Source organism: Coregonus clupeaformis, chromosome 23 (assembly GCF_020615455.1).
Source record: "Coregonus clupeaformis isolate EN_2021a chromosome 23, ASM2061545v1, whole genome shotgun sequence".
NCBI classification, from domain to species: Eukaryota; Metazoa; Chordata; class Actinopteri; order Salmoniformes; family Salmonidae; genus Coregonus; species Coregonus clupeaformis.
Window position 1 is genome coordinate 28,797,195 of NC_059214.1, and position 27,820 is coordinate 28,825,014.

The window sequence follows — 27,820 nt, forward strand, 5'->3', positions numbered from 1 at the left end:
GTCTACCGGTATGTTGACTCCTTACACACTTAAATACAAGCTAGTTTATGTAGAGGTGTTTGAGGGTTCCAAGACTGAAATGGAGGATCCATTCTCAGGTAAGCATTAGATACCCAAAACATAAGTAATGTTTGTTTGTCAACTTGGTATCAAATAGGAAAGTACAGACACACAGCACTAAATTAAAACAGATTTTTATATTATAATTGTACAATTCATTCATTAAAAAAAACAAAGGGTAGCTAACAAACAGCCTTCCGCATTTCATACTGCATCAGGAACTGGTATGAAAATCAATCCAATACGATTGTCACAACTGACTAGTGGTGTGATGCTCCCTCTGGCATAATAATACTGACCCATGGCTGCATCCCAAATGGCTACATTCCCTATTGTGCACTACATAGGGTTCTGGTCAAAAGTAGTGCACTATGTAGGGAATAGTGGGCCATTTGGGACACACACCCAATCTCTTCCTTACTTTCATTCTCAACGACAAGCCTTGAGGCATTAAACTAACACTGTGCTTTTTAAAAGGTGTGTGCTCGGGTTCTCTTTCTCTGTGGTAGAGATAGTTATTACAGACAAGGCTGTGCTTTACAATGACATACAGTTTGTACAAAAGCAGAACTTCATTTTGTTAGACATCTTGTTGCAGACAAACCCCCCCGAGTTAACCAACTCTAATCTCAAACTTTTCCATTCAAAGTCACATACACCCATAATACACAATTTAGGGCTCTATTCAATCTGTAAAGTTGAAGCGTGACAGATTCCGCTATAGAAATGTTAAGGTAATTTCAGATTGAGCCGATATATGCAGTGTTTACCGTGAATTTAGTCTCCACTAAAGCAGGAACATTGCCTTTAAATGTAAAGCTAAACTTCCACGATACGGATTGAATAGAGACCACATGCACCAGGAAAATGTGCATACTCTTTCAGAAGAGTACGCTTTTTTGGAAAATTGAAACAAAAAATGAATACAAAGGTTTAACAAGGCACTGGACAAGTTTGATAGACTGGCACATTGTTGTTGGTAGACAACAGACTAGATGGGAAAGGGGGATGGAGAGAGGAGGGGAAGAGAAGAGTGGTCAAGGTCCTGCTCTCCTTTACATTTTAAGTGCAAGCAGTATTCTGTACCATAATATAAGCGTTAATAAATACCGTACAGGTGTCAACCTCTTCACTGGAGACCTGATCTGACATACTGTATCTAAGCATGTAAACTACTGAAACACTGTTGTCCTGTAACACTAGGGACAGGAGGTTCCTAACTGACCACGTGACAGGATCAGGAACAATTCTGGGTCCGAGTTACCTATAGCCAATAACTACAGCCCAGAGTTTTCCAGGTAAGTTGATGTGGTCAGGAAAAACTAATGGCCAAATGTCTGATTTCTATTGGCGTGGAAACATACAAGGTTGAAATGGTGCCACTTCTGTGCACCAAGGCCAGACTCCGACTCGTGCACAGAGCATTCCATACACTGTAATTAGAGGGTATGCATTCTACCATGTTTCTTTATAATAGGCTTATAAGTGAATTCTAGAATTGTGCTTTAGTTGGTTTGTGCTATACTCACATCACTGGGCAGATAGAGCAGTATGTACCTTTCCATGTATACCTAACCCGACACAAAAATATACATATACTTGTTTTAACTATATGTTAAGTCAATATTTGGTACATCAACCAACCAAAAGAAAAAAGGTTTTTAAAAAGGTTCTTTTCTGGTCCTCTTTTCATACAAACAATAAAAAATGGCTTTAATAAGAAAAGTCTCAGCCGCTGTCATAGATAGCCAAGCTGAGACGGAGTACCTAGGTTGATCTGGAGAAGATGCACCAGCAGGCAGGATCACATTAGATTAGAGGTTGAGCTCCATCCCTCCAGCCATTAGTGGGGACAAAATCCTGTATAAGCCCCCACTGAGAGGTTCTGCTCTTGGGACACGAGCGAGGGATCAGGGGTGGTTGGTGGTGTGAAAGTGTGGCTCTGCAGACATCCAGGTAGTCTGATAAGAGTCAGGGTCATAGGTCATAGTCATAGGGGTCAAAAGGTTTCTGAGTCTGAGTCGTTTTCAGTGGTGCCCTGACTGGCACTTCCCTCGCTGGAGGGGCCAGAGGGGGCCTTGGGGCTACGAGGGTCCCGGGAACCTTTGTCCTGCCTGGATAGGGCCCTCAGGAGGGAACCTGGGGAGGGGACTCCGGAGCTGCAAGGGGAGTAGAAAGGCATCATGGTAGCCAGAATGAGAGCCAGACAGTCAGCCACCTCCCTGCTAGGAGCGCAAGCTAGAGCAGGCGTCAGACCTGGGGGAGAAAGAGGAGGGCAGAGAGAAGGAGAGTGGGCGAGATAGGGAGAAGAGGATGGGGAGCGAGAAAGAGGAGGGTGGGAGAGAGAGATGGTGTGGAGAAAGATGGTAGAGAGAGAGCGATAGGGAGGGGAAAGAAGTAGGGAAGAGGAAGGGAGAGAGAAGGGAAAATGGACAGAGAGAAAGAGGGGGAGGAAACATGGAAGAAGCGGGGAGAGCGAAGCAAAAAACAGAGAGAGAGATGGGGGGACAAGGGAAGGGAGGACAATGGGAGAAAGCAGCATTCCATTAGTACACAGCCAGCCCAGACAGTGCACAGACAACAGACAAGCAGACAGGGAATACATACAACATATACTGCACCTTTACAAGCATTTCACTACACCCGCTATAACAACTGCTACACACGTGTATGTGACAAATAACATTTGATTTGATATATATACAGTACCAGTCAAAAGTTTGGACACCTACTCATTCAAGGGTTTTCTTTATTTTTTACTATTTTCTACATTGTAGAATTATAGTGAAGACATCAAAACTATGAAACAACACATATGGAATCATGTAGTAACCCAAAAAAATTATTTGAGATTTTTTAAATAGCCACCCTTTGCCTTGATGACAGCTTTGCACACTCTTGGCATTCTCTCAATCAGCTTTGCCTGGAATGCTTTTCCAACAGTCTTGAAGGAGTTCCCACATATGCTTAGCACTTGTTGGCTGCTTTTCCTTCACTCTGCCGTCCGACTCATCCCAAACCATCTCAATGGGTTGAGGTCGGGGGATTGTGGAGGCCAGGTCATCTGATGCAGCACTCCATCACTCTCCTTCTTGGTAAAATAGCCCTTACACAGCCTGGAGGTGTGTTGGGTCATTGTCCTGTTGAAAAACAAATTATAGTCCCACTAAGCCCAAACCAGATGGGATGGCGTATCGCTGCAGAATGCTGTGGTAGCCATGCTGGTTAAGAGAGCCTTGAATTCTAAATAAATCACAGACAGTGTCACCAGCAAAGCACCCCCACACCATAACACCTCCTCCTCCATGCTTTACGGTGGGAAATACAAATGCGGAGATCATCCGTTCATCCACACCGCATCTCACAAAGACACAGCGGTTGGAATCAAAAATCTCTAATTTGGACTCCAGACTAAAAGGACACATTTCCACCGGTCTAATGTCCATTGCTCGTGTTTCTTGGCCCAAGCAGGTCTCGTCTTCTTATTGGTGTCCTTTTGTAGTGGTTTCTTTGCAGCAATTCAACCATGAAGGCCTGATTCACAGTCTCCTCTGAACAGTTGATGTTGAGATGTGTCTGTGACTTCAACTCTGTGAAGCCTTTATTTGGGCTGCAATTTCTGATGCTGGTAGCTCTAATGAACTTATCCTCTGCAGCAGAGGTAACTCTGGTTCTTCCATTCCTGGGGTGGTCCTCATGAGAGCCAGTTTCATCATAGCACTTGATGGTTTTTGCGGCTGCACTTGAAGAAACTTTCAAAGTTCTTGAAATGTTCCGTATTGACTGACCTTCATATCTTAAAGTAATGATGGACTGTCGTTTCTCTTTGCTTATTTGAGCTGTTCTTGCCATAATATGGACTTGGTCTTTTACCAAATTGGGCTATCTTCTGTATTCCCCCCCACAACACAACTGATTGCCTCAAACGCATTAAGAAGGAAATAAATTCCACCTGTTAATTGAAATGCATTCCGGGTGACTACCTCATGAAGCTGGTTGAGAGAATGCCAAGTGTGCGCAAAGCTGTCATCAAGGCAAAGGGTGGCTATTTGAAGAATCTCAAATATAAAATATATTTAGATTTGTTGAACACTTTTTTGGTTACTACATGATTCCATATGTGTTATTTCATAGTTTTGATGTCTTCACTATTATTCTACAATGTAGAAAATAAAGTAAAAAGAAAGAAAAACCCTTGAATGAGTAGGTGTGTCCAAACTTTTGACTGGTAGTGTATATAACTCCTTATACATCATAATGAATACAAACCTAAATCCCTGGACATAATGACAAGGGCCTCAAGTTTTTCCTAGTCAGGTGACAAGGGTCAGGAAAAACTCCTGGCCCTAATAACAATACTCGACAGGTGGGACTGGGACTGGGCCAGAGAGCTACAAACCCGTTAGCTGCACCTCTAGCCTACCAGAGCACAGACAGACACAGACCGCTGTAGCTAGCTAATGTACATAGACATGCCAACACCACAGAACCACAGGCAGCTGAAATAATAGCAGCATGCAGTTAGACCCCTTTAACACACTGGTACTGGTTCATGCCCAGACCAGACCTTTAGACCTACCATTCTCATCCAACATCTGAACACTGGCCCCCCTGGACAGCAGGTCCTGGACAGCCTGTTTCAGACCGCTACGAGCCGCTAGGTGGAGGGGCCTGGGAGGGACAGAACAATCAGAAAGTTTGTAGTGTTTCTGTAGTGGGCTAAATCTGCATTTTTTTTTTTTTTGATCTAGACATTTCCACCCTAGAAGTAAATTGAGGTAGCTAGCGGACACAATATTTGGTTCTCGGTTCCGAGATTAACCATGGCCTATCTCTGACGAACACTTACGTCTGCAGTGCTGCGTTTGTGGCACCTATGAGAACAGTGTCCTTTAGCCTCTCCAGGATGAACAGAACACAATCCTCCTTTCCCTGAGAGAGGGTGAGGGGGATGGTGGGGGGGGGAGTGAAGACAAATTAATATATTATGCACTATGATTGTAAATATAGTATTTGTATGTGGTATGTCAAAGAAATAGGGAGCGAAATCTCCCTAGTGGACACTCACGCTACTGCAGGCCAGATGGAGGGCTGTGTTGCCATTCTGGTCGACCAAACCCAGGCTGGCGTTGGCACTGGTCAACAGCACCTCTACAGCTCCCACTCCTCCCTTCTCTGCAGCCATCATCAGCGCACTGCGCCCTGATTGGTCGACAGCATCCACAGGTGCATCATGGGACAGAAGCAGCTGGACACAGTCCACATGACCAGAGAACGCTGCAGCATGGAGTGGAGTCCTGAGAGAGAAAGGGGAGGATGTGTGAGGAGAGGAAAGGAAAACAGAATGAGGAAGAGAGAATAAAACACAGAAGTTAGAGATTGAGGACAGGCTGTGTGAGATACATCCGTATCTGATCCAGGAATGGGCAACTCCAATATGTATCTGAATCAGGTGTGTGATGACTTACCTATCCTTAGCATCCTTACAGCTGGCGATGTCTGATCCCATTGCCTCCAGCAGTAGTGAGGCACAGGATTCATGATCATTCACCCTGAGAAGCAAAACACAGAATGTTAACACTGTTGTCCATGAGGCAAAACACAGTCAACACTGACATCTATAGGCAATACTGTTCTTCATGTATGTGAAGACTTACACAGCACAGTGCAGGGGAGTGAAGGGGTTCCCGTCGATACAGCGACAACCTTTCTGCTCCAGCAGTACCTCCACACAGCCCTCGTGACCTGGACACACACAAGATTATTAGAACATGCAAACATAAAAAGGTATTTCACATAAAATACATACGTAGAGACAAAATCCTCAGGCACATTGATTGGAGATCAAGCCATGGTTTGAGGCAGGCCTGCAGTAGGTAGGTCTAGTGACTGACCATAGTAGCAGGCCCAGTGCAGGGGGGTGTACCCCTGGTGGTCTCGGAGGGGGGGCATGGGTGGTTCAGAACAAGCGATACTCAGCAGCTCAGCGAGCCAGGATGCGTGGCCCCTCGCTGCAGCCAGATGGAGGGCTGTTCGGCCCCTGGAGTCCCCCAGCAACACAGAGGCCTCCTGCTCCAACAGACACTGGACACACTCCTCCTGACCACACAGCAACTGGGAGAGGAGGAGGAAGAAAGAGAGGAGAGAGTGGCGATAAAGGGAAAATGGGAACGAGACAGAGATCACCTTTAAACTTTTAGACTGGACAAAGAGATCATGTTGTTACAAGCTACCCAGAATTCAGTACAATCACACACACATCCATATACACATGACCAGTCACAGTCACACAGTTACAGCCGTACACACACACACACACACACTCACCCCAAGGTGCAGGGCGGTCAGGCCATGGCTGTCTGCTGTGTCTACAACAGCCTCTCTCTCCAGCAGCAGAGACACAGCGTCCACATGTCCCCCTGCCACCGCCAGCATCAGAGGAGTCCTGACAGGGACAGAGAGGGGACAGTCAGAGCGGGACAACCGGATCGGTAGACACATCCCCAATCCCAAATCAACCCCCATCCCGATGTACCAGTATTATAGGTCAGGTGGAATATTCACCATATTACTTACATCCATCCAATCAGACCTGAAAGGATTACATGGGTGTAAGCACTATGGCCAAAATTCTACCTCGCCTATCAGAGAGAAAGGTGAGCACAAGATATTACTATATAATGTATACCTTATCCAGTCCCTTTAGAACTACAACTGAACAAATATATAAAAGCAACATGCAACAATTTCAAAGATTTTACTGAGTTCCAGATCATTTAAGGAAATCAGTCGATTGAAATACATTTCACATGACTGGGAATACAGATATGCATCGGTTGGTCACAGATACCTTTAAAACAAAGTTAGGGGCGTGGATCAGAAAACCAGTCAGTATCTGGTGTGACCATCATTTGCCTCATGCATCGCGACACATTTCCTTCGCATAGAGTTGATCAGGCTGTTGATTAAGGCCTGTGGAATGTTGTTCCACTCCTCTTCAATGGCTGTGCAAAGTTGCTGGATATTGTCGGGAACTGGAACACGCTGTTGTACACGTCAATCCAGAGCATCCCAAACATGCTCAATGGGTGACATTCCTGGTGAGTATGCAGTTCATACAAGAACTGGGACATTTTCAGCTTCCAGGAATTGTGTACAGATCCTTGCGACATGGGGCTGTTTATTATCATGCTGAAACATGAAGTGATGGCGGCGGATGAATGGCACGACAATGGGCCTCAGGATCTCGTCACAGTATCTCTGTGCATTCAAATTGCCATTGTTAAAATGCAATTGTGTTCGTTGTCCGTAGCTTATGCCTGCCCATACCATAACCCCACTGCCACCATGGGCCCTCTGTTCACAATGTTGACATCAGTAAACCGCTCGCCCACACAACGCCATACACGCTGTCTGCAATCTGCCCGGTACAGTTGAAACCGGGATTCATCCGTGAAGAGCACACTTCTCCAGTGTGCCAGTGGCCATCGAAGATGAGCATTTTCCCACTGAAGTTGGTTATGACGCTGAACTGCAGTCAGGTTAAGACCCTGGTGAGGACGACGAGCACGCAGATGAGCTTCCCTGAGAAGTTTCTGACAGTTTGTGATGAAATCCTTCGGTTGTGAAAACCCACAGTTTTATCACCTGTCCGGGTGGCTGGTCTCAGACGATCCCGCAGGTGAAGAAGCCAGATGTGGAGGTCCTGGGCTGGCGTGGTTACACGTGGTCTGTGGTTGTGAGGCCGGTTGGACGTACTGCCAAATTCTCTAAAATAACGTTGGAGGTGGCTTATGGTAGAGAAATTAACATTCAATTCTCTGGCTACAGCACTGGTGGACATTCTTGCCGTCAGCATGCCAATTGCACGCTCCCTCTTGGGACATCTGTGGCATTGTGTTGTGTGACAAAACTGCATATTTTAGAATGGCCTTTTATTGTCCCCTCCACAAGGTGCACTTCTGTAATGATCATGCTGTTTAATCAGCTTCTTGATATGCCACACCTGTCAGGTGGATGGATTATCTTGGCAATGGAGAAATGCTCACTAACAGGGATGTAAACAAATTTGTGCACAACATGAGAGAAATAAGCTTTTTGTGTATATGGGAAATTTCTGGGATCATTTATTTCAGCTCATGAAACATGGGACCAACACTTTAGATGTTGTGTTTATATTTTTGTTCAGTGTACATGAATGGTTACCATATTTCTAAAACCCATCCAATAGATGTACAATAGATTAATAGATGAATGGATTGGTCAACTCACTGTCCACGAGAGTCAGCGGCATCCACCAGGTCTGCACTGTCTTGGTCATCCAGCAGGAGGCGCACACACGACGTATGACCATTCATCACTAAGAACAGAGAGAGAGAGAGTGAGAAAGAGAAAGAGAGCGAGACGGGGCGAGAGAGAGAAAGAAAGAAAGAGCGCACGAGAGGGGGCGAGAGAGAGGAGAGAGAGAGAGGGGGGAGAGAGAAAGAGAGAGAGTGCGTGAGAGAGATAGAGAAAGTCAGACAGAGGAAACGGAGTACAGAACTAGTGCACACGGACCAGTGGAGGCTGCTAAGGGGAGGACGGATCATAATAATGTCTGGAACAGAGCGAATTGAATGGCATTAAACACATGGAAACCATGTTTGATGTTTTTGATACCTTATCACTTATTCCTCTCCAGTCATTACCACGTGCCCGTCCTCCCAAATTAAGGTGCCACCAACCTCATGTGACACGGACCACACAAAAGAGTACTTCAAATTCTCTCACACACACACACAGTGGTCTCCATTACCTGCTAGGTGTACAGGGGTGCGTCCCCTGTTGGTGTCTGTGGTGCGTGGCGAGGCCCCCTGGCTGAGGAGGGTGTGGACACAGTCAGTGTGGCCCCTGAGGGCCGCTAGGGCAAGTGGAGTACGACCAGCCTCGTCACCCTGGTCCACTTCCCTCTCCCCCTGCAGCAACACCTCCAGAGCCTGGGCATGGCCGTGGTATGCCTGGAGGATGGGGAGACATACAGACAGATTACACACACACCAGCTGTTGGCATTCAAAGACACAGTCTATGCAATGTATACTCTGTGGTAATGTTTGTATGGCTGTATATAAGTGATAACGCCAGTTATCCGTTTTTCCTGATCACGTGCCCTGACCATAAAAACAAGTATTTTTCCTGCTCATTCGCCCCCATTATAATGCATGGCAGTGAATGAGAAAATGCATGGCTAGAGTGGATATATGATAATGTATGTCTGCGTATTATAACGACTCACAGCGAGGTGCAGGGGGCTCCTGGCACTCTGAGATTCTGGGTCCTCCTGGTGACTCTCGTCTCGGTCCAACAGCTGAAACCACAACCACAGACCACACAGTTCACATCAAAACAAATCATTCAAATTCGGTAAGTGGTATTTGTGAGCTGTGTGTATTGACGATATCTTTACGATATTCTACACACAGATTCATTGTTAACTAGCAGATGGGGCAAAAGACAAGAGCCATCTCTGGATTATATAACCCAAAAAAATTGATTTCCTCATGTGTGGTTGCACTTGCGCAGATGATTTTGCATAAGCGTGTGTGTACTCACCAGCTCCAGGCAGTGTCTGTGGCCATAGGCTGCAGCATAGTGGACAGGACTATAGCCTTGCTTATCTTTCAGAGAGGCAGTAGCACCACTTTGCAACAGGAACTCCAGACATCTAGTACAAAAACACACAATATCGTCCGACGTAAACACTTCAATATTTCAATAAAGGTTATTAAAAGTGAACAAAGCCTCAGACTGGGAGAGAATATGAGGGAGAGAGAGAGTCAGACATGTTCTACAGACATATGCAAAGGCTATTCAAACAAGCTGAGAGAGACAATGAGAGAAGGTATTGTCTGTCTGAACGGGTCTGTGTACACAGAGTAGAGAAAGAGGGACGTTCTCAAATAGTCCGAACCATAGGCACGGTTTGCACTGAGCCATAGTCTGTGCTGACTGACTACCTGGATGCCCAGATTGAGGCAGTAATACTCATAGAAATAAACTAGTATACTCACAGTGCAGCCTCCTTCTCCTTCTCTGCCTGGACCCCTTCACTCTCTGGCTCCAGAGCCTGACGTCGCCTTTACAACACAAGACACACAGCAGAAAAATATTAAGACATTCGCAATACGCAATTTTTTCTGACAATAGCTTAGGCAAAGATAAATCCTATGGGAAAAGTGGGGTTTAGATGGACTTTCTATTATTCAGGGGTCGTATTCAGGGTCACCAAGCGTTTACAGCTGTGCTAGTCTGAATTTCCTGGTATTAAAACAATCAGGGGTGTGAACACTGAACAGACTTAAGTCTGCTGCCGACTTGGGATGGGCATTTGAAATGATTTCACTATTCGAATAATATCATGACATTTCTTCGGATATCCAGATTGTTTTTTGACTGCTATTCTCCGGTAGTTTTTAGCTAACAGTCAGCAACAGTGACAGAGATCTCTGATGTTCACCGTGATAGATTCCGTTTCAAAAACGTTTCCTGAGTGTTTTGCATTGATCTGTGTCAGATATAGTGGAATCTCCGTTAGAGGCTATTTGAAGTGGGGAAAATACAATAGGCTACCGTTGTCAGGGCTGACTGGAGGTTTAAATCCACTTTGCCTTTTCATGTAAAGCACAACATGAGAGAGAGTGTGATGAGGCGGTGTTGAAGGAGTCAGGCGCAGGAGTGTAAATCACAGAATAACAGGCTTTAATCCGCAAAATACAGGTTAATATAGAAATGCGTCAAACACACTCCAGGGCACAAAACAGGCGCACTGGAAAATACAAGGCGCACTGGAAAATACTCCTGTCGATACAAAATACACGCGCTCCTCCACAATAAACAATCACCCACACAGACAAGGAAGCAGAGGGAACACTTATACCATGACTAATGAGGGAATAAGGACCAGGTGTGTGTGATTGAAGACAAGACAAATGGAGTGATGATAAATGGATCGGCAGTAGCTAGTAAGCCGGTGACACCGAACGCCGAAACCTGCCCGAACAAGGAGGGGAGGCAGCCTCGGCGGAAGTCGTGACAGAGAGAAAATTAACTCGAAAATAAAATAATTTCTTTGTGCGTCTTCAGAACTGTAGGCTATGTTTACAGTGCTAACTATAAAAATAAAAATGCTTTCAAAAATGAATAGTGATCGAATACTAACGTCCGTTCGGATATTCGAATAACCATGCCCATCCCTAGTACGTACAGACACCTAGTTAGTTATCTTTAATTAATCTCTCCTTGTTTGTCTTTCAAGCATCCACATGGGTTTGTATCTTCCTGATATCCAATAAGGAGGGGACTCGCAGCGCGTGGAGCTTCTTAATTAGAACCATGTTGTATTTAGCACTTGGCTACGCAGACGCTCGTTCACGTGAGCGAGCGGTGTGGGTGAAATTATTGAATAACATGTAAGTGTACATTTATTTTGCAACGCTCGTGCACGCAACGTGGCCGGTGTAGTTTGCATGTAAGACAAATGTTCACTTAGTCATGCATTGCTGTATATTGGAGACTAAGTGGGAATTTAACTCTTAAGTGGAAGTTAGGATTCGTCCCTAAGTCTGGTCAGTGAGCTTCACCTCCTGTCCAGGTCAGAGGCAGCTGCGTAGTGCAGGGCAGAGCGCCCCCACTGGTCAGTGGCGTTAATGCAGGTCCCACACGACACCAGGGTCTCCAGGCACTGATAGTGACGACTGGCCGCTGCATAGTGGAGAGGGGTCCTGGAGAGAGAGAGACACACAGACAGATGGACAGAGACAGACGGACAGACACACAAGGACAGTGTTATACGCCAGCACATTGAGATGAGTCACACTTTAGAGTGCAACAAAAATATGAAGCGTGGACTAAAGTGTTGAGTCAGAGGACTCAAATTGCTGTGACCACACAAACACACCTACACAGGAACTGGAGAGAGGAACTGACAGAAATAGACCACAAACGGATGCAGCCCCCACTCTAAGCTCTGTTCTCTTTCTCCATGATGTCCTTTCAGCAGGGTCCTCACCTCAGTAAGAACCAGCTTTCAACTCCTGTTCATCTGCCCCTACTTCAGACTTCCCCCCACCCTTCTACCTGTCCTCTAAGAGAACTCACCTGCCACACTTGTCCCTCCGGTTGTGGTCCCCACCGCTGCTCAAAAGCAACTTCACACACTCCACATTACTGCAGAACGAGGGAGAGGAAGAGGGAGAGGAAGAGGGAGAGGGAGAGGAGAATACATTTTATAATCATGACAAATTCTGTTTTGAATACAGTGACATGAAGAAAGATGTACAGAGACAGAAACAGACAGACACCTGATGAAGCCCTTCTGACAGAAATGGTGAAATAAACTGTACAGGAGCATATACAGCGTGCGGGTATTTCTCTCTCTTCCTCAGACACACACAAACACATAGAGAGAGAGACTCACCCCCCGGCGGCGGCAGCGTGTAGACAGGTCCTCCCCAGTGCGTCTGGGGTGTCGATCTGGAAGCCTGCAGACAGGGCCGAGGATGAGGGGTCGTTACTGAGGGGACACATTATGCTATACCTCCTTCCTAAAGGGGGTGACGTACACAGGGAGAGAGGGAGGGAGGCAACATACAGCCACATAGCAAGGAAGACAGTGGAAGAAAGTGGGAGAGACACATGGGACAGGGAGGTGGAGAAAGAGACAGGTGTTAATGCAGGAAAACACATAGGATTACAAGGTGAGAGACAGGCAGGCTAGAAAACACACAGGATTACAATGTGAGGTAAAGTGAGAGACAGGCAGGCTGAGATATAATCTAATACTCTTACTTCTACACATACTTCTACTCTGAAAGCACACAAAACAGAGGAAGAGAGAAAGAGTGTAGGCAGGGGAAGCATGCTATGAGTTAAGGACTGTTTCGTGCAGAGTTCTATTTGAATCCCCATCACACGTTGGTCCTGCCTAGAATCTGGGTATGCTGGGTCAAACCATTGTAGTCAGTAAAGGGGGAGGGGGGTTAACAGCTATGGATACTGAAGGCTATGAATATTGCCCTTAAACCACCCCTCTAACCCTGTGGTTCAAGCCGGCTGTCTCCTCAGCACAAATAAAACTGTGCAGCTGCACTGAGTGCTCCAGCTCATGTAAATCACTCAACATCAAAGGCCTTCCTTTGTTGTTTTCCTACAGTAGCGGCCTCAGAGCCCTCACAGAGCTCAGTTTCCCCCTACCATATGGGTCTGACCCCACAGTCAAGTGAAACTGCACAGATCCTTTCAAACAGAGCCTGAGATTTCCAGACTAGAGCCAAAATTGTCTCTAGATAGAAGTTTGCCAGTATCTATCAAACAATCAGGTCTCTTATTTCAAGAGGAGCACTAGCTTAGACAAATTCTTGTCTGCAAGGAGAGAAACAGCTAGCAATGCCTGATCAGACCATCTCTGTATGCTGGCCCAATGCCTGTCTGTGTTTGCAGGCCCATTGCCTTGTATTGCTGTCAGAGGAACAATGTGACTCCAATCTGACCAAGGCTGAATAGTTCCCCTGTTGAGGAATTCAGGACTGGAAAGCAGCAATAAGACATTCCTGTTCTTTGTCCAAGGAAGAGGGTGAAACAGAGTACACACAGCCAATGGCTTTGTGCCGGTGCTGGTAGGTTACCTGAGGAGAGCAGCTTCCGGCAGCAGTCTGAGTGGGCGTTCATAGCAGCTAGGTGCAGAGGGAACATACCATGGACCCCTCGTCTGCAGAGAGAGAGAGAAAGAGGTCTTTACTATAAATACATACTGTACCGCTATATATTACACCAAAACAAGTGAAAGAAAAGGGATCCAAGCATCCATTCCCCCACGTGCGCACACACACACACACACACACACACACCACACACACACACACACACACACCTTGTGCAGTCGGCTCCGCTGGTGATGAGTGTGTTAATGAGGAGCTCGTGACCATAGCGAGCAGCGATGTGAAGAGGAGTGTTTCCATCCTTGTCCACACTGTCAATCTCACCACCTACAGTACAGTAAGCACAGTTTAGTCAATAAGGACAATTACAATAATCCTTGTGAACTCACACACACACACACACACACACACGTCTTACCATTCTGGATGAGTGTCTGGGAGCGAGTAAAGCGGCCGTGGACCGCTGTCATGTGGAGGGGGCTCTTCCCATCCCGACTCTGAGAGAGAGAAAAAGATGGGAGTGATACCAGCCGTGGAATAGACTGAAATAAAGACTACCAGGAGAGTCAGTCAGAGAAAGACAGATCCAGAGACAGTCAGTAACCAGGTTTCCATCCAACTATTTTTATGCGAGTAAAGTACCTGTCGGATAAAAAAAACTAATGACAGGCCTGATGGAAACAGCAATTGCCGGTAAACTTTCCTTAAAGCTGCAATATGTTACTTTTTGGGCGACCCGACCAAATTCACATTGAAATTTGTGTTATAGATCTGTCATTCTCATTGAAAGTCTTAAGTTTTGTTTTTGCGTCTTTTACTTTCGGTTTTGTACACCAGCTTCAAACAGCTGAAAATACTATATTTTAGGTTATGGAAAATATATTTCACAGCTGTTTAGATGGTACAATGATTCTCTACATTATACTTGCTTGTTTTGCCACAAACTGAAATTAAGTGAACTTCTGTATTCCAATTTTTGCAACCAGGAAATGGCGGAGCGATTTCGGCATAGTGCATCTTTAAATGTCAACAGAACAAAATAGGGCTGGAGAATTACACAGGGGTGGAGAATTTTTGGGAAGGTGAAATACATCACTCGACAAATGGCAGTTGATAGAATAACCATGTCGCAGTAAACTTGCAGAAACACGATGCTATGTTGTATGGTCCTCCTGCTACAACTTTGAAAAGCACGCACAGTTTATTAGGTTACAGATTAAATAAGTTATGATGAACTTCACAGGGTGGTGAAAGTACACGGTGATGAGCTTGATGCTCCTTTCCGATAAATATTAAGGGTCTTCATTTGTATTCTGGTGACATGATGATCGGTGATTGGCTCCCAATTGACAAATAAAACTGATCTCGCTTTTAATTCACAAGAAGCCAGTTTGATGGAAACATACCGCTGCTGGTAAAATCCTCATATTAGTCTGTGATAAACAGCAAATGTGGCAACTCTGGTCTTGGCAGATGCGCTCCAGCCAACAGCTGGTAGATACAGTGCAGAGGGTACATGATGAGATTATGTATAAGATGGAAACCAAGCTAGTCATAGCATTAATTCTCTCCCAGACAGAAACAGCGTCTATCCCCACCTGGACGTTGACGTCAGCCCCGTTGTTGACTAGGAACTCCAGACAGAGGGCTCCGTGGGTGGAGGCTGCAGCGAAGTGCAGTGGGGTGAAACCCTTGTTGTTGGGCTGGCTGACGTTAGCCCCGTAGTCTATCAGCTCACTGACCACAGCATCCTGACCGTTGAAACATGCCACGTGCAGAGCTGTGTTACCAAACGCATTGGCCTCATCTATCTGCAGTCACAGAGGAGCGGAGAGCAAGTCAACATTCCACATTATGTGTGTGTGCGCGCGTGTGTTTGTGTGCATGCGTCCATTTCTTCATACCTCCACGGCCAGGTTGAGTAGGTGTTTGACCACAGCGATCTGACCATTAGAAGCGGCCGTGTGTAGTGGAGTGTAACCACGTTTATCCTTACAGCTGACCTCTGCCCCCTGGCTGACCAGCAGACACACTACATCCAGATGACCTGCAGAGGGCACACCATAGCACACTCAATGTACAGTCCTCCACTTAAAAATGTTTAGCAACATCAGTAATCTTACAAGAAAGTCACCATTCAAAACCATAATGTTTCCATCAAATGTTCAGCAATATGAGTAATCCCACAATAAACCAACCAATGTTGTTTGGCTCTGTTTTCTGACTATTAGATGACTCATACTATTTCCATTTCACATATAAAGATCTGAATGCCTGAAGCAGACTTGGTACAGAGAGGTACACTCTATAATGTCTATATGTCTCACCCATATATGCTGCCCAGTGCAGGGCGCGGCCATCTTTCTTATCGAAGGCATTAATGTTGGCTCCCTTAGCCAGTAGCAGGTTAACCATCTGAAATGGAGAGGGGAAAAAGATAGTGAGAGACAGAAAGAAAGTGGAAAGGAGGGAGAGGGGAGTGTGTGAGCGGTGTGTTTCAGTGGTGAGTCAGGTCTGTGTGTGTGTACTTCGGAGGGCCAAGAGTGGGCGAGGCTCTTTATGTAACCATTCTAAATATGTAAATCAGACTAGTATTTAAGCAAAAACAACTATTCAAATATGTGCCTGTGTAACTTTACCTTTACTACCTATTATGCTGCTTGTGTGGGCAAAAATATTTAAATACAGTTGTCGTCACTCACTAGCCATTCAGAGGGCAAGATGGCACCATTACCATATTTCCTACACCTCTATCCAAGTCTTTCAGATCTACAACGAACAAAAATATAAACGCAACATGTAGTGTTGGTCCCATGTTTCATGAGCTGAAATAAAAGATCCCAGACATTTTCCATAAACACAAAAAGCATATTTCTCTCAAATGTTGTGCACAAATTTGTTTACATCCCTGTTAGTGAGCATTTCTCATTTGCCAAGATAATCCATCCACCTGACAGGTGTGGCATATCAAGAAGCTGATTAAACAGCATGATCATTACACAGGTGCACCTTGTGCTGTGGACAATTAAAGGCCATTCTAAAATATGCAGTTTGGTCACACAACACAATGCCACAGATGTCTCAAGTTTTGAGGGAGCGTGCAATTGGCATGCTGACTGTAGGGATGTCCACCAGAGCTGTTGCCAAATAATTGAATGTTTATTTCTCTACCATAAGCCGCATCCAACGTCGTTTTAGAGAATTTGCCAGTACGTCCAACTGGCCTCACAACCGCTGATATGGCATCATATGGGTGAGGGGTTTGCTGATGTCAATGCTGTGAACAGAGTGCCCCATGGTGGCGGTGGGGTTATGGTATGGGCAGGCATAAACTACGGACAACGAACACAATTGCATTTTATCGATGGCAATTTGAATGCACATACTGTGACGAGATCCTGAGGCCCATTGTCGTGCCATTCATCCGCCGCCATCACCTCATGTTTCAGCATGATATTGCACGGCCCCATGTCGCAAGGGTCTGTACACAATTCCTGGAAGCTGAACATGTCCCAGTTCTTCCATGGCCTGCAAACTCACCAGACATGTCACCCATTGAGCATGTTTGGGATGCTCTGGATCGACGTGTACGACAGCGTGTTTCAGTTCCCGCAAATATCCAGCAACTTCGCACAGCCATTGAAGAGGAGTGGGACAACATTACACAATTAACAGACTAATCAACTCTATGCGAAGAAGATGTGTCGCGCTGCATGAGGCAAATGGTGGTCACACCAGATACTGACTGGTTTTCTGATCCACAGCCCTATTTGTGACCAACAGATGCATATCTGTATTCCCAGTCATGTGAAATCCATAGATTAAGGCCTAATAAATTCATTTCAAATGACTGATATCCTTATATGAACTGTAACTCAGTAAAATCTTTGAAATTGTTGCACGTTGCGTTTATATTTTTGTTCAGTATACATGGAGTGCCTAGGCCCTAGGCGATTGTCTTACTAGGGGTTGATTGCATTTCACTTCCTGAATTGGGCATTTGTATGGATGTACATAAGAGATATAAATAAAATATGTGATCCCCCAGTCTGTAGTACCTCAGTGTGCCCGTTGAGGGCGGCGTGGTGCAGGGCGGTGCGCCCCCCGCGGTCCGACACGTTGACGCTGCTCAGCAGGGGGATGATGACCTCAGCGCAGCGCAGGGCCTTGTTGGCCGCGGCAACGTGAAGCGGCGTCTGCCAGTTCTTATCCCGCGCATTCACGTCAGCAGAGTGACGGATCAGCACGCGAACCGCCTCCTGTAGACCAGTGTTAGAACAGCATGAGACGTGTGAGGAGAGTAGAGACAGTACAATGTGTGTGTGTGTGTGTGTTCCGTAAGCAGCATAGAGAGAAGAACATGTATACAGGAAATGCCTTTAAACATTCATGAATGTACATGCCTCTGTAAACAGAGACGCAAACATTCAACAACTAGACATAAACCGAGATGCACATATTAATAGTTCATACACAGGCCCACACATTAGTGAGTGAGTCAGTCAATCCTAAACTATCCTAGCCATGTTGAATTACCAGTTTACTCCAGGGGACTGACACAGAGATTTGTGTTGGCTGTGTTGATAAATTGATACGGCTCTGCTATGGATATGGTTCTGGTTTCTATGCTGAATGTGCTACTGACTGACTGGCTCTCAGAGCAGAGAGTGGTGGACGATGGTCAGACTGGTGATTGTAGCCGAGTGTGCTCTCCTCTCCTCTCTACCACAGATCCTGCTGGGCAGCTTAGGCTTGGTTTAGCATCTTACCACCTGTGTCTCAGCATGGGGCCCTAAGAATGTGTCGCCATGCTGTTTGGCCTGTCACTGTATGTCATGAGAAATGCGTGTGTGTGAGTGTGTGTCAGGGCCACAGAACACTCACACATGAGTACATCCCATGCAGTGTGTGTATCCACCGACCTACCTCACTGCGGGACGCCACAGCGCGGTGGAGAGGGGTGAGCCACATGCTGTCTTTGGCGTTGACCCGTGCCCCTAGAGATAGAGACGGAGAGAGATAGATAGAGAGGCAATCTGGCATTAGCAGGGAAAATGAAAGATCTTGGAGCCACATTGTCCAAACAATCTGTGATAAAAGCTACTTTCTACTCCATACATTGTAACCATATAATTTTTTTTTTTTTACTAAGGCTGTAAAGCAGGGGATATTGTGAGAGAGAGAGAGAGAGAGAGAGAGAGAGAGAGAGAGAGAGAGAGAGAGAGAGAGAGAGAGAGAGAGAGAGAGAGAGAGAGAGAGAGAGAGAGAGAGAGAGAGAGAGAGAGAGAGAGAGAGAGAGAGAGAGAGAGAGAGAGAGAGAGAGAGAGAGAGAGAGAGAGAGAGAGAGAGAGAGAGAGAGAGAGAGAGAGAGAGAGAGAGAGAGAGAGAGAGAGAGAGAGAGAGAGAGAGAGAGAGAGAGAGAGAGAGAGAGAGAGAGAGAGAGAGAGAGAGAGAGAGAGAGAGAGAGAGAGAGAGAGAGAGAGAGAGAGAGAGAGAGAGAGAGAGAGAGAGAGAGAGAGAGAGAGAGAGAGAGAGAGAGAGAGAGAGAGAGAGAGAGAGAGAGAGAGAGAGAGAGAGAGAGAGAGAGAGAGAGAGAGAGAGAGAGAGAGAGAGAGAGAGAGAGAGAGAGAGAGAGAGAGAGAGAGAGAGAGAGAGAGAGAGAGAGAGAGAGAGAGAGAGAGAGAGAGAGAGAGAGAGAGAGAGAGAGAGAGAGAGGAATTAAGTTTATTTACCGGAGAGGATGAGAAGCTCAGTGATCTCAGCATCACCCAGGAAGGCTGCAGCATGGAGCGGGGTGCGCTTATCTGCATCCTGACGGAGAGAGATGGAGAGAGGTAGGGAGCTTTATTAGGCCATATATCTGATCTGTATGTGGACAACATCCAGGGGCACTGGTACAATTATTTTCCAGTTCAAACCAACTGAAGTCAGATATTTTAGGCAGAGTTAGGCCAAAGAGCCCAACCCCACTCCATCTACAAAGGCAAGGCAAACATTACCAGAGCCCATTGGTATGACAGTTACCTTGGAGTGGAGAAAGAGCTAGCCTAGCACAGAAGAGGCACTAACAGTTAATATATGAGATGAGCTAAGCATTGTCCTGGTGGCCACTGGCCATTTAGCAGACAAAACAACCCCTCAAATCCAGCCGGCCCGGCCCTCCACTGCCTCTCAAACAAAAAACACATCTAAACTGGAAAATAGCTATGTTTACATCCAATGGCGACATATTTTCATGTGAATATTCTAAAATCCGCATAAAAACAATATGCAAATTTTCCCACCAGAGACGTGTTTGCATCAAATTGACTTGTTGCGGATAAAAGGCTGTGCGTGATGTGCACATAAAATAACTTCTGCGGTTAAATTCCCATGTACTGAATAAAAAATACAAGGTAAATGGGTTTCCATCGCATCTTCAACTCTACTGATGGTTTTGTCACATAATATGTTGTGTTATACTGTATACCAAATGTGCCCACTCTGGTCTTGGCACTAGCCAACAGCTCGCAGATACAGTGCGGGTATAGCCTACATGATGAGATTATTATGGACAAAAGAGCAAGATTATTTTTATTTGTCAAACGGCAGCCAAGTATCGATCACCATGTCACCAGAATAAGACCCTCGATATTTATTGGAAAGGCGCATCAAGCTCATCACCCTGTGAAGTTCATCATACCTTATTTAATCTGTAGCCTAATAAAGTGCATGCTTTCCCGAGTCGTAGCGGACCACACAACATATTACTGCGTGACTGCAAGTTTACTTCAATATTATGGTTATTATATCAATATTTGCGAATAAAAGCGTTTCCACCGCCATTACTCACTGAATTAATTTTACAGACACAAAAAGTTCCCACCTTGTCAAGCATATTTTGTTTTGTCGACATTTGGAAAGTTTACCGTCAAATGTCCTGTTTCCATCAGGCCTGTCTTGACATGTTTTATCCAACATGTACTTTACTGGCATAAAAAGGTTAGATGGAAACCTGGTTACTGACAGCGTTCTCATTGTAGAGCCTCTGATAGCAGCCAACTGCCCATAGGAGACTAAATAACCAGTGAATAAAGAGAACAAAGGTTGGGACCAGCCCATGTCCTGTCCTGCTGGAGCCATTAAGAATATCTCTGGGCTGTTGTAAATAAACATAGGTTTGACCTTTGACCTTTTTGCCCATACTGACCCGACCCCTGGGCCTGGGACCAAGAGGGGAAACAGTACCCGTGCTCCGTTTGCGTGCTCTGGAGCCTGGAAGTGCGGTGAATGGAACATGTCTAGTGGTCTTACCAGAGCGTTGATGTCTTCCGATTTGTAGATGAGCATACGTATCTCCTCAGGGTCTCCATTGAAGATGGCCTGAACCAGCGGAGGCTGAGGGAGAAGAGAGAGAGGAGAAGGGGTCAGACTCTGGGGTCATTCACTAATCCTCCTCTATAGATCCAAGGTCGTTCACCAATCCTACAAGCCTAATAATAGAACAGTAGAGGAAACCTTTATTGCCCTCATATGACATTCAAACATCAAGTGGATACATTACATTTACATTTTAGTCATTTAGCAGACGCTCTTATCCAGAGCGACTTACAGTTAGTGAGTGCATACATTATTTTTTTATACTTTTTTTTCATACTGGCCCCCAGTGGGAATCGAACCCACAACCCTGGCGTTGCAAACGCCATGCATGTCCCAAACACAAGCAGGGACAATGCAAGTCTCCCCAAATACTGATCAAGTCTATCTCCAATACGTGTCTAAACAGTCACCCTAAAATAAATCTCAAGATATCAGATTTATCAGCTGTGTGTAAACAAGGCAAGAGGGGGAGAGGTCCTTCCCACGGTATGGAATTAGAGCATTGCCAACATCAAATACAATTTTATTGGTCACATACACATATTTAGCAGATGTTATTGCAGGTGTAGCGAAATGCTTGTAAATGAGCAGCTGTGTGATGCTTCAATCTGTTTTTAAAAAGCTGGAGAAGTGAGTGTCTGAGTGAGACACTGTAGGTCTACATTTGATATAGGCCTAGTTGTGTAGTTAAGACTGTGGTGGATTTTATAAGACAACTGTATGAGGTTATTTACAAATAGAGGGATATAAAAGTCCTCCAACTCCACAAGGGAACAAACAGTACAGCAGCATTTAGAGGCCATTATCTTAGTCTAGTGAGTGAGGTCACAGTGCCCAAGTCCAAATAGTCTCTCCTGCCTCTCTCTCCGACCTAAATTAAGGTCCCGGACATCGCCGGCATGCAGGCACAAATGATCAGTGTCAATCAGTACTAGGCCTTAGATCAGCACGCTCAGTCAGCTTTCTGAGAAACACAGCAGAAAGGGCTAACTGACTGGAAACAACATGATGGGGACTGGCCAGGACATGATGGGGACTGGACACGACATGATGGGGACTGGCCAGGACATGATGGGGACTGGACACGACATGATGGGGACTGGCCAGGACATGATGGGGACTTGCCACGACATGATGGGGACTGGCCAGGACATGATGGGGACTTGCCACGACATGATGGGGGCTGGCCGACCATAATGAGTAATGGTGATGTTCTAATACTTTTAGGCTGTAGAATAGATGAATTCCTTCCATCCTTCCTCCCTTCCTTGAATAGGCAAGCAGGAAGGCCCTAGAATGTTGAGATACCCCTACCTACCCCTCCCCTTTGAAAGTCACTAGTCACTGATCTGGCCAGGATTGGTGAAAGCAATGTAATGGAAACTCTGCCTTCTTTTTATCCAAGAACACACAGATCAGCGATTACCCTCAAGGAAGGGAGGAAAGAAGGGTGCCCAGTTCTTAAAGTATCCGAACAGGACCTTTCTAGCCCTAAGTCTTTGTGACAGACAAGGGGAGACATGGTTCAGAGACCGAGACAGACTGGTTCCATATTGAAGCTGTTCCTGGGTGCTGCAGAGCAGGCCCTCGTCATGTGATGATGACTGAGAGGGAAATTGTTTCCACAGCCTGTTAGTTACATACAACATAAAAGTTAATGAGACACAGGAAGAGGATTGAGTCGGAGCACTGACTGGCTGAGCCCTATGTACTACGGTAAGACCAGACCATGTTGCTGCATCTTGACTTCCTGTGCCTCCTCCACCTCACCGCCTGACTTCCTGTAACACTCTGTCACCTTCTCAGAATCGACACGCAGAGAGGAAGCCTAGCTAACTCTGCATTTTCAGTTCCGCTTCCAGGCCACACACACCCACACACTAGACTACTGATCCTATAATCTGCAAGGACCTGCACAGAAAATGTGTAGGCCTATATGAAACAGCAGGTGGAGAGACAGAGGCGGGCAGGCCACAGCATAAAACACTACAGCCTCCCCACGGGGATCTAAACAACCCCACTGGCCACTGCCAGAGGAGTAGTGATTTATGGGAATGGGGCTCTCCTCTTTATGGATTGATTCAGAGCGTTTTCCCGCCTTTTCTCGCACCCCCACACCCATAACTAATTTAACTCTACTAAGACAGGAAATGCAACTAATAGCAGGATATGTGTGGCCATGTGGGCGACACAAGTCCTTAAATAGTATAGTTAGGCTAAATATGGTTCACAATCACACAAGAAGTTGAGGCAAAATTTTATAATAATAATAATATGCCATTTAGCAGACGCTTTTATCCAAAGCGACTTACAGTCATGCGTGCATACATTTTTGTGTATGGGTGGTCCCGGGGATCGAACCCACTACACTGGCGTTACAAGCGCCGTGCTCTACCAGCTGAGCTACAGAGGACCTTCTCTTAAGAGAAGAGCTGTGCCTTTAAAACAGAGATGAGAGAGCACTTGGCAGCATATTGCCTTGTTTTTTGCTGTCTCTTTCAAGTACTCACACACTCACATAAACAGCTGGCATCACCTACTGGTCACAAAGCTGGTGTCTGTCACTTTTTGTAATTGCACTGGGGATTTGGGGGACAGTGCTACTAAGGGTTGGGGGGAGGGGAGAAGGGGGGGGGGGGGGTCCTGGCTGAAAGCAAGCAGCCGTCCTGAATGAGGACATTCCCCAACCCCACACCACCACCCCTCCAGGCAAACCAAAAACCTCTAACACTGAGCCCATTGTTGCTGCAGCACAGGCACAGCACACTACCCTCATCCTCCTCCCTCCCCTGACTCCAAGGGCCAATGAATGTTCTCAAAACTACCCCTTTGTCCAATAGGAGAGTGGCCTCTTCCTTGTCTACATTTAGAACACCCTTAGGGCCAGCGTCTTAAATCAACTAGTCCCGTCTCAAAGAGTCCCAATGGAACCAAGAGGGGTCCCCGGCATTTGACAAAACAAATGGATGTTTCCCCCCGGTTTCCCCTTCAATCTCTCTCCGTCTCTCTCTATGTGTTGACCTCATCCTACACAAAATTCCTGAATCTGATAAAAACTCTGTTTTCATTCTTTAATCTGCAAACACACATGCAATCTGGTGCGTCCATGCATGTGCACACTGACACACACACAAAAGCACTTTTTGGGCTTTTCTGCGATTGTTCTTCCATAACATAAGGATGGTGAATAATCAGAGCCGCATTGCAATTGGTGCCCGAGGGTACAGAACAGATCTGAATCTCCACCCTCACAGCACAGCTCCAAAATGAAAAGCTGCTGATGCCGATGATGTCCCACTATAAATGAATTGCAGAATTAAAACCATGCTGTGCTTGACTGTGTTTCTCTCTCCTTCCCTCACTGTTGGCAGCGCCTCACAGAGAGAGAAAGGGAAAAGATAAGTCTGTTTGTCTGTCTCTCTCTCTGTGTCTCTCTCTGTGTGTGTGTGTGTGTGTGTGTGTGTGTGACAGCAAACGCACATATATGGGTCGTGTAGGCGTTTCACCTGTTAAGTAGATATTGCTATCTCAATTCAGGAAGCCCAGCAGCATTCAAAACAAGAAGAGGAAGAAAACAGGAAAGACAACATCTCATGAGCACCCTTCAGCCCCCCTTCTGAACAAACCCACACACAGATGCACACACACACACAGACGAACAACCAGTGGGGATCCAGTAAGAAGAAAAATGAAGAAAAGGGGAGGGGGTGTTAAGACCCAATAACTTCCTGTCCCTTTCCTTTAACACAGAAGAGGGATTACACTGGACAAGACACTCACTGGACAGTACACACACACACATACAGCCGACACAGCCGTACACTTCTATAATCTCTCTGCAAACATACACATCCGTTGGGTGGTTCCATATGATTTAAATCACTTTCTGACCACACCCCTTTTGATTTAAACGAAACCTTCCATACATGTTTGCCCATGGTAGAAGTGGTCAGAAAGTGCCATTTTGGACCTCAATACCAGAACAATCAGGAGATAGAGGTACTCAAAGTTGACCCATTATGCATACGGGCAATTCCATGTTAATGGAATTACACTGAGACTCAGATTCATCACTTTAAAATGTATACCAAACAAAAACCATTGATTTCAAAGTTTCACAAATCATATGCAAAATTACTACTTTTAACAATTTCTAAAATGTTACTAAAACACATTCATAGGAAGTACTGTGCAGATACAAAGTTTGGTAACAGAATACAACTGAGGGAGACTTTACTGTAATTCTGTTACCAAACTTGGCATCTGCACAATTTAAGTAAATGTTATTTTTTACTGTGTAAATTGTTCAAAGTAGTCATTGAGCATAGAGTTGTATGGTTTGTTAAAGGCCCAGTGCAGTCAAACACATGATTTTCCTGTGTTGTATATATATATATATATATATATATATATTTCCACACTCTGAGGTTGGAATAATACTGTGAAATTGTGACAATTATTATAACGCCCTTTTAATGTAAGAGCTGGTTGAAAAGTTTTGATGGGATGGAGTTATGGCCTTCCATGGTGACATCACCATGCGGTAAATTAGTTAAAAGACCAATAAGAAAGAGAATTCCAAACCTCTGCCAATATCAGCTAGTTTTCTGTTTTCCCCTCCCCACTCAGACCATGTCCAGACAGTCCTAGTTCAATTCTTGCTTGAGAAATTGCCCTTTCCTAAGAAGCTATTTTTTATTTTATTTTTTTTGACAATTTTCATTGAAAACAATCACATTAAGGTACTTAATTGTTACCCATAAATGATTTGAGATAAAAACGGCTGCATTGGACCTTTAAACTTTGAAATGTATGTTTTTTGTTTGACCTCTGTAGAGGTTTTATTATTATCCCCTTGACCCTGCCACTCAGCACCTCTAGAACGAAAACAGCCCCCTACATGGTGAACAACCTCTCAGATATGCGTGTGGTGCCAGAAACATTGCATTGTGGCCAATGGCTGTAAAAATATAGTATATGCTCTGATGGTGAAGTTTGAAGTTAAGTGACACAAGTAGGCCATTTTTCTCAACATCCTACTCTTCTTGCTGACTATAATTTATTTATAATTTAGGAGGAAGAAAGAAATGTGGAACTTGATTAGGCAAGCCCAAAATGCAGAACACTGTCTTTAGACAAAATGGAGAGAGTAAAAGTAGCCAGAGAGAGTGTAACATGTATCAACTTGAAATATCATAACAGGAGCAGACAGTAACATTATAATTAGGACACGATAAAGGAATTCACAGCTAAATTCCGGTGGCAGTGATACAACCAGGGTACAGCTTCTTCAGCAGGAGTGCCAGCAGGAAGTAACCCCGAATCCGTTGTCCTAATTTTAAAAAGTTGAACAGAACAAATAACTAAAGAAATACTGCAAAGGCATCTATAAAATGCGATAACACACCGCACAATTTCATTCACTGCGCAAGATGCCAAGCACACCTCGCTCGCGTAGCGGACCACATCTGTTCCTTATGGGCACCAGAAAAACAATTTCCTCTCGCTTGCATGCGATGCATGAGAATAATTTCTTAAATGCAACGTTTACAAAAACATTCTGCTTGCCCAGGAAATAGGACTTACTTACGCATTTCTTTATCAATAGAGTAACCACAATGGTAATGCTTATAGACCATCTAGAAACAACTAAATGTTAATTATTAGTCAAATTGGCATAGCTACCTGCTCGACGAGTTTTAGAACAGCCATAATAATCTCGGTCAGCTTGGTCGGCACATCAACACACTCCCTCAAATATCAGATCATGCAATTGTCTTGGAACAATATTTCAGTTAGAAAAAAGCCGTTTTTTCCTTGATATCGCTCTTGTTTCATGCAGCAGTCAGGAAAGTAAATAATGTTTCTTTTCTCAAGCAACGCAGATCCTCCGTCAGGGCCGGGGCTGTATCACGGCCCCATGGCCAGCTCCACTGACGCTATCTGCGGCGAGGGTGAGTCGAGGCAACCGCCGCCACAGTGCGCAGAAGAAGGAAAAGCTTATCCGACTGATGTAAACAATCTGCATTTACTAATTCTGCACTGAGGACTTTCTCTCTAAATAGCCATACACTCCCTCCTTCTCACTTTGCAGCTCCGAAAATATTCCTGTGTACAGTATGTAAAACGGGTGAACAGAGATTGCACACAGGAAGTTCCAGCCTCTCGCTCTCTCCTCCACTCAGATGCAGAATTTGAGGAGAGTCATCGCCGATTGTCAGTAGTAACGCCCGGTAGATCGCTCCCTCTGCTGCCCTCCAGTGGCTAGAATAGGAAAAACAACTATTCTGAGTAATGGCAGAGATGGGTTTGTAAATTGCTTTGGTAATGTTCAGTGGCCTACAGCTAGCTACACTACAGGTGAATTATCTAGAATTGTAGATTGCACTCCACACTGCCCTTTCCCACTTGGACAAAAGGAACACATGAGAATGCTGTTCATTGACTAGAGCTCAGCATTCAACACCATAGTGCCCTCGAAGCTCATCATTAAGCTAAGGTCCCTGGGACTGAACACCTCCCTCTGCAACTGGATCCTGGACTTCCTGACGGGCCGCCCCCAGGTGGTGAGGGTAGGCAACAACACATCCGCCACGCTGACCCTCAACACGGGGGCTCCTCAGGGGTGCATGTTTAGTCCCCTACTGTACTCCCTGTTCACCAACGACTGCGACACCAACGATTGACTCCAAAACAATCTTTAAGTTTT

General features: G+C 45.4%; 1 protein-coding gene across 3 annotated transcripts; it reads right to left on the minus strand.

The window, feature by feature from the left end:
• Positions 1 to 178: 178 nt before the first annotated feature.
• Positions 179 to 27,281, minus strand: LOC121537045 (serine/threonine-protein phosphatase 6 regulatory ankyrin repeat subunit B-like). Of its 3 annotated transcripts, none has more exons than XM_041844789.2 (27): positions 26,797 to 27,281; positions 21,046 to 21,129; positions 19,485 to 19,563; positions 18,679 to 18,749; positions 17,811 to 18,011; positions 16,080 to 16,167; positions 15,657 to 15,799; positions 15,351 to 15,563; positions 14,171 to 14,249; positions 13,965 to 14,079; positions 13,720 to 13,802; positions 12,513 to 12,576; positions 12,194 to 12,262; positions 11,677 to 11,817; positions 10,108 to 10,173; positions 9,650 to 9,761; positions 9,333 to 9,404; positions 8,855 to 9,056; positions 8,332 to 8,419; positions 6,388 to 6,505; positions 5,955 to 6,174; positions 5,718 to 5,805; positions 5,529 to 5,612; positions 5,129 to 5,357; positions 4,910 to 4,992; positions 4,640 to 4,731; positions 179 to 2,316 (listed from the first exon to the last, which is right to left on the minus strand). In XM_041844789.2, the coding sequence occupies exons 1-27, from the start codon at positions 26,821 to 26,823 to the stop codon at positions 2,060 to 2,062; spliced, it is 3,168 nt and encodes a 1,055-aa protein (XP_041700723.1). In that variant the 5' UTR covers positions 26,824 to 27,281; the 3' UTR covers positions 179 to 2,059. The 3 variants fall into 3 exon arrangements, with proteins under 3 accessions (XP_041700723.1, XP_041700722.1, XP_041700724.1); XM_041844788.2 differs by having other exon boundaries at positions 12,513 to 12,639; XM_041844790.2 differs by having other exon boundaries at positions 2,093 to 2,219; positions 12,513 to 12,639.
• Between the last annotated feature and the right edge of the window lie 539 nt (positions 27,282 to 27,820).